This window comes from Buceros rhinoceros, unplaced genomic scaffold, assembly GCF_000710305.1.
Source record: "Buceros rhinoceros silvestris isolate BGI_N320 unplaced genomic scaffold, ASM71030v1 scaffold18181, whole genome shotgun sequence".
Taxonomy (NCBI): Eukaryota; Metazoa; Chordata; class Aves; order Bucerotiformes; family Bucerotidae; genus Buceros; species Buceros rhinoceros.
The window spans coordinates 31,953-39,761 of NW_010392734.1; the positions used below are offsets into that span (position 1 = coordinate 31,953).

At 37.1% G+C, this 7,809-nt stretch overlaps 1 protein-coding gene across 1 annotated transcript in view; it reads right to left on the bottom strand.

The window, feature by feature from the left end:
* Window positions 1-7,809, bottom strand: part of BRCA2 (breast cancer 2, early onset) — a 36,052-nt gene that overhangs the window by 19,156 nt on the left and 9,087 nt on the right. The window contains exons 9-10 of the mRNA XM_010144608.1: window positions 6,310-7,494; window positions 650-5,443 (exon numbers count right to left, since the gene is read on the bottom strand). Of these exons, the coding sequence (XP_010142910.1) occupies window positions 650-5,443; window positions 6,310-7,494 (5,979 nt within the window). The remainder of the gene's footprint in view (window positions 1-649; window positions 5,444-6,309; window positions 7,495-7,809) is intronic.

The window sequence follows — 7,809 nt, forward strand, 5'->3', positions numbered from 1 at the left end:
GGACGGACAGAGTCCCATCTGCTTTTTCATGCCTACCCACAGTAGCCTGCCTGAACTTTGTGCCTGAACTTGTGCAGCCAGGCAGCGACTGTTGCAATCTACCCTTCCATGAACAGTTTTCAGCTAGCCCAGGTCCCTGAACAGGTCTGGGTGACCGTCCAAGCATTAAGTACCAACACTTCAGCCCTGAGACAGATCAGTTTCAGATGGCAAGAAACTGCACTTTTAGACCAATAACTATTTTTCATATCAGACTAGCAATCTCAATAGAAATGAAATCTTGTCCTCACCTACAAGGCACAAGATGATGAAAAATGGAAATATTACTACTCATTTTTCAATTAAAAATCACTAGATTTGTGCAAAGAATAATAAAAAAAAAGGAAGTCCGCTCAGAGAGAAAAGGAGCAGTAGCTTTCTTCCATAACTTCATGATAAAAGAGACTAATCACAAATTTAGCTTGGACTGTGCATTTAAGGCTGGAAAGAGCCTTAATCTATTGCCTGCAGCAAGAATTTTTGTCATTGACACCTAGGGAAAGAACTTCAACTTCTGTATGACCTAAAAATCAGTGAGACATCAAAAATAACCTTAAAGAACCCACCGTGCAGAAATATGGAATTGAACATATACGAGACAAAGACCTACCCAGTGAGTTTTCCTCTTCAATGTGCCTCTTCCCACAGGTCTTATTTTGAAAGCTTTTATCCAGTCTGCCACTGAAGGACTGTGCAGCATTAATCTGTACTCCAGAATCAGAAAGATCGTCTTCCATAAAAGCTCTTGTGCTTTCTACAGCCTCCACTTCCAAGTAATTTTTTGGAGTTTGATGAATACTAATATTCACTTCTGCTTTAGCACTGCATGAAATTGCTTCAGGCTCTGCCTTCACTCCCAGATTCAGCTGCCCTTTTCTGAAAGACCTAGTCTCTTCTTGCTTAGAGCTATTTTTAAATGATGTTAACTGCTTGTTTTTCTTATTATGTGATACGCACTCAGGCATTTTGTCATGGTGAGTGCTTGGAAGTTCCTCAGGGTAAATCCTTTTTAAGTCAAAGTCTTCACTGCAGCTTTTTTCAATTTTGCATCCTGAGATCACTTTATCAGCTAAAGATTTTACATGTTGACCGCTCTCTTCAACTGAACTGCGCTGATCTGTAACGCAAAGCCCACCTCTCAGAAAGTCATCAGATTCATTTAAAATTTCCTTTGCTTTTTGATAGGCATTTTTAGAGACTGTTACCTGCTTTCCACTTGCAGTGCTGAACCCAAAAGCAGGATCTGAAATTAATCCAGTGCTGGCATTTTCTTTACTTTTTGGTAACACTATCCGCATTTTCCTAGGAACTACTTCAGTAGTAGTAGTCGTCTGCATTTCAGACTTTTCAACATCTTTCTCGCCTAAACATGCTTCTTGTAAATGTGATGAATGCTCACCTTCCATTTCACAAAAGAGCTGTCTAGCTTTCCTGAGTGACTCTTCTGATAGTTGTACAGGCTTACCACTTGCTGTACTGAAAAATCCAGGATTGCTTGTAGAAGAACCTGACTGCTTTGTTCGCTTATCTGGAACAACAAAGTGCCCCAAGGCCTCCATATTCTGTTCAAAGCATTGCCTCCGAGAATTTGGAACAGATTCTGCATCTGCAGATGTGTTTGTATCTTGGTGAACATTTTCACTAGCACTTGCGTTTACTTTAATAAAATGGGATGCAGCTGAATTAATTTCTTCACTTCCTGTAGCATTTAAAAACTTAGCAGAATTAGGACACTCAGCACGAATGACGGGAAATGAATTTCCAGCAATTTCTGTTTGATTAGCCCTTGAGTTAGTCTCAATTTCAAATTTTACAGATTCACTATAGTCATCTTGAAACATTTGTCTGGCTCTTGCTAATGCACTTTCTAAAACAGGAACTGCTTTACCTTTTGCTGTATTAAACACAGTTTGTTTCAGATGACCCTTTTGATTTTCAGCATTAAGTGTTGTTTCTTTTAACCTGGTTAAATTAGTTTCATCTTCATGAAGACTGACTACTGCCTGGTTCTGGCGGGTATTAACTATGGCATCTGTGAAGCAGTTTGTATCAGCACAAGGTTTATTTAGCTGTTCTAAGTCAAATGCCTTACTGTCACAGTTCAAATAGGAGCAGCTACTTTCTGAAGTTAACAGGAGGGATTGATGAGATTTATTGCACCTATCCTCAACAAATAAAGTATTTTTTATCTCTCCAGGCACAGGATTATCTTCAAGGTCATCTGATACTGTTATTAAATGCAAAGATGCAGCAGAATGCTCAGGAAAATCATGTACATTCTCTGAACCTTCCTTTTTTTTTGGCGAGTATCCCATATCTCTCTCTGCAAACAGTTCATCTTCAGACAAATGAGTTCTACTTAAAGCATCGCTCTCCTGTTCAGGAAGGGATTCCAATTCTGACTTTGCAGGTCTATCATCAGCTTTTTTATGTGTATGTGTAGTTACCAAACCTCTTTCACAATCTTCACCTAGATTAACAAACGTATTTACTTTAACAGTATCAAGAATCACAGCACGTTTAACCGGGCTGATCTCTACTGCCTGTTTAAATTGATATCCAGGTTCTTCAGGATCAAGCTTTTTAATAAAACGAAGTTTTTCTGGATGACATTCAACGCTTTCAACACATAAATCACAGTCTTTGACACAATTTTTACCATGTTTCCTTTTCTTTATGAGATTCTCAAAATTGTCATTGTGTTCCTTTCCTAAATCAACATTTTCTGCAAAAAACTGTTCAGCTTTAGCCAAATACCCATCAGCAATTGTTATTTTCTTGCCACTAGCAGTATGAAAACCAGTCACATAATTCCCTTTCATTTCATCCTTTTCAACATCCACCTTTTGATCAAAAGGTATTTGATGACAATGGTAAGAACCTATTTTTATTCTGCTTTCATTCACTAACAGGTTCTTATCATGAGTGGTGTCTTCTCCTGTCACATTTTTACAATTTGTTTTTTGTCTATCAGAGTTCTCTGAAACATTTACACCTCTTTCTCCACAGCATACATTGAGCAAGTGTAGAGAATGATCCAAAGCTGCATCAGGAACAGGTATATCACCATCAGCTGGAGTTTGCAATTTTTGTGACAAGCATTCATTTTCCTTCCCATCTTCTCCTTTCTGAGCAGAAGACAGGTTTTTCATTTCATCTGATAAACTATGTTCTTCTGCAGTTGTAACAGTATCTCCTAGACATGTTACATCTAATGAGTCTTCTTGAAAACTACCTTCTACTTCGCTATCTCTTTGATTCAGAAACTGTTTGGAAGTGTTATGATTCTGATTATGTTTTTTAATGGATGACAGACAGTTGGTGACAGTGTTAGTACTACTGAAATTAACATTTTCATTACCAATCACTGATACTTTTGTTTGCTTTTCCTTATCTTCTTTGAACGATGTACTAATATTTTCCTCCTTTGTTTTCTGTTCATGGTGGGAAATGGAACCTGTGTAGAAACTGGCATCTGTGCTTTTGAAATTTGGAACACAAACCATTTTATCTTTGTTTTCATTTGTCAGGCATCTGACAAAATTACAGTTAGAAGACACATGCCCATTTGAATTGCGACATCCAGTACTAGTTTCAGAAGATTTCAGGAAATAGTTATCATCATCCAAGTCCCTAAACAGCTCTGCAGATCTGGTCAAAGCCTCCTTAGAAATATTTATTTTTTTACCTCCGGCTGAAATAAAGCCTACAAAATTAGAAAACCTGTCCTGTTCAGCCACTGGAAAGCTCCCATCAGATATTCTACTTCCATTTCTGTCTAAGTTAGTAAAAGTAACCTTTTTGTCATTTTTATGGGAACCCACAGCATTTGCTTTCCCATATTCCGCCACTTTAGAGTATTTATTTATGTCTTCCTGTTTAGGACAATACCCGTCGTTTTTTACTTGATTTTCGGATTCAAAAGTGCTGCAAAAATCATCATCTTTCCTTGTTTCAGAAATATTTTCTGCATTTGTTGCTCCACGTGTTTCTACAGTTCTGAACTGTTGAAAGACATGACTTTGTATCATGTTACTTTGCTTTCTAAACTGTGTAAATTCAAACTGACTACCTGTTTCTTCCAGGATACTAGAAAGTTCAGCAATTTCAGCCGCTTGGCTTGCTGTCAAAGTTTGATTTGTTTCTTGCCAGGATTGTTGACTTCTAGGAAAACTTTTACATAAGCCATCTTTATGTGGAACAAACTGGGTATGCCTGGGCTCAAGAAAACTTGTCTGTGAATCTAAAGATTCAGATAAATTACTGCCCAACTTGCTTTCTGAATCCGAGAAAGAAGTATTCTCCTTTTTAACTTGATTTGAAAAGTTTCTGACTCTTTCAATGGAAGAGGCTTCAAAGTATTCATTTTCAACATCTTTGAACAGCATTCTGCCTTTTGCTATACCGACTGCAGAGAATTTAATCTGTTTATTGGAAGCAGTGTGAAAGCCACTAAAGCCCAAATTCCAACTGCATACATTAAGATTTCCTGATGATTTCCCTTTATGCATTAAGTTCTCCTTTGACTTTGTGCTGGAATACATAGCTGCTACTTGTTTATCATCTTCAGAAATTAGTTCATTTAGAGAACCATCTCCTATACAATCGAACGATTCCTTATCAATCTCTACAGCTGCATTATTACAAGAAGCTGCTTGAGGGCTTTCATTGTTTTCAACAGACTTTGGATCTTGATTATCAGCTACATCTTCTGAAAAGGCAGCTGAATCTGTTTTGTCCCGTTGTTTTAATCCAGGATTAACATTTTCTGAGCAGTTTACTCCCAAAGGTCCAAGTACTTTGCTACAGTCGTTTAGTGACCACTGATCTGTAGCATGCTTTTTATCAGTTGGAATTTTATTGCAAAAATCACTACTGAGTCCAGTTATGCCAAAGTTGATCTGACTAAAAGTATTATGGAAGCTGCCATCTGTCACACACATAGTGTCATGGTGCACATCAATCAAGCATTCTTTATCTCTAGGAGAGGACCGTTCAAGTTGTTCTTTAAGGCTCTGAGATACAGTAGCTCCATCGTTCACATCAGCACTCTCATACTTGTTTTCCTTGCCTTTGTCTAAGCAACAGCCTTTCTGGAGCAGTCGGGAACGCTTTCTTGCCATTAGGCATGCTGAATGTTTTATATTTGAAATTATTTCACTATTTAAAGAATCTGTTGCATCTTCTTTTTGTGCATTAGATATTTCTAAGCATTTTAATGATGTAGCAGGTTGATCCTCTTTTGCATTTTCCCCCGAGACTATGAGGTCTTGTTCCTTCAGCCTATCATTGAAGAAATTATCAGATGAGTTATCCATTATATCTATTTTTAAAGTACGAGTGCTGAAATTATTTTCCTTGTCGTTTGATTGCAAATGCTTTCTCTCAGAAAGAAGCAAGCAGTCTACAAGAGAAGACATTACAGAAAAAAAACAGGTTAATAAAGTAGCTCTCTCTTATTCAAACAAATGCAAATTCAGATTTTCGTAAAATTTTGGCCCATAAGATAATTTCTACACATACTTAACACTGGTGCCATAAATAACACTCATTTCCAAATGTGAACACCTTGACAAGATTTGAGATCTTTTTAATCTAACCATGTTCTAATATCCAGAAACAGTAAGTAGCCTGCAGTTTATGCTATTAATTAAAAAAAAATTTTTTTTTAGTTGTAATGAAATTCGAAGAGATGGGCTTCCATTCATGGTGTCTCAACATAAGGATTTGTTTCAAAAAGTACTTCAGTTCCTAATATTAAGTAATTCTTCTAGCAATAACAGCAGCTTTTAAGCACAGTAGTATGTGCTTGCTTTCATTATATACTTCATTTTCAGAATAATTTTGTGCTTCTGGAAGAAAGAGATGTACAGTCTTAAACACCCTAATTTTGGAAAAAATAACGATACAACTTAACCATTCTTTATCATCTCTAAGAGAGGATGGCCCTTGACACTATGGATGTCTAAAGAGCATTGACAAAGATAATTAAGCTTGTCAGTTAGAATAATGGCTCAAGGTGGAATTTTCTATTCCAGAAACTAATCTGTCTCTAAAAGAGTAAGTTATCATCAGTCAATTTGAAAATACTGCTATATCCTGTCACTACTAGCGTGCAACACACCAATTCCACATCTTGATTCCCAGTTGCAGAGCTACTTTATCACAAACACAAGATTGTACATGATTTTATCTGAAACATTTACAGAAAAGGTTCTTTATAAATAAATACAGAATCCTCCACAAATTATGAAAAGCTTAATAATATACCTTGCTCATCAACACAGGCCACATGACAGTCTTTAAATTCACATGAATCGGATTCTGAATGTGGTAAAAGAGGATGAATATGAGATTCAGAAGTTATTTCTTTATGTATTTTTTCTTCTTGATACAGTAAAGTATTATTTATTGTATAAATAAATCTCTTGGATCTCTTTCTCAAGCTGGATAACATATTCAGGCTTCTAAAGTCAGACTTTGTAAGGGCATCTTTGCTATTTGTTAAATGTAGGTCATTGCAGTTATCTGGAGAAGTAGCACTACATACAAGTGGGTGAGACAGAACATCCGTTATGACAGATTTAGAAGTTGCTTTCAAATGCTTGGAAAAGCTTCCATTGTAGACTACAGAATACTCTGTGACATTTGTACTTTCAATTAAAAAAGAATTACAGTTTAAGAAGCTCATTTTGGAAACCTTCTCAGCTGCATATCCTTTGACTAACTTTGGATCTTGAACGCTTAGAGACACAGATTTTACTGGAGTTATTTCCAAGGCTGGGTTGTTTTCAGTATTTTTCACTTCATAGTGCTTTTCTGACAAATTGACACTCAATAGGTTTTGTGCTTTTATCAGGCCTGAGGTATTCAGTAAAGTTGTTTCCACAGCATTGTCCTTGGTCATTAGTACTGACTTGTCTCCTAATTTTTTCTGTCTACATAAGTCAGAGGGTGGAGAGCTACATATAGACATTTCCAAGTGAGCTACATCAAGGTCAGATAAGTTCAGCTGAGACCACTGGCTTGGTGAAGATGGCTCATCTTCTTTCACAGGCTTCTCATTCCCAGATGACTTGCACGTTCTATAATCTTGCACATCTCCCATGATCCTAAGTGACTCCAATTCCTTTTCTTGTGCTCTTAAACAGCCATCTTTACTACCCCCTGTATCATCATCTGTGTTTTGGAGTAAAGAATCCTTCATCTCAATAGAGTGGCTTTTTTCAGTCTGGCTCATTTTCAGTTTCTGTGAAATGCCAGCCTTTCTTCCAATAGGCTGCTCGGAAGGAACATCCTCCTTTCCTTGTGCTTTATCTGTGTTTATTTCACATTTGTCTACTGCATCCAGAGCATGTGGCACCAGCAGAAGAGCTCCACTGGACTTCGCGGGCACATCGAACGTATCCTCAAAGCTATTCATCTCACCAAATGATCCATCTGACATCTCTGACTCTAAATAGTTTTGAGAAGGTGAGGAAAGGAAAAGAATTAAAAAATTAAGTTTTAGGAAATAACTTTGGAACAGCATTGTGTTTTTAACAGTAAATACAGCTTTCAATTTTGTGGCAATTACCTTTACTGAGGAGTGAGTTTGGAAAGATGAATATACATGTCTTTAAAGAAGTTAAACAGCAGCTGTTAGAGACAGGAGGCAAAGAACATCCATGCAGATACCTTGGGCCTCCTGAGGACTGTGGTAATTAAGCAGGTTTCCAAGATGAAACCTAATTGTCTCAGAAGCATTTTGGTTTGGTTTTTTTTCCCTAC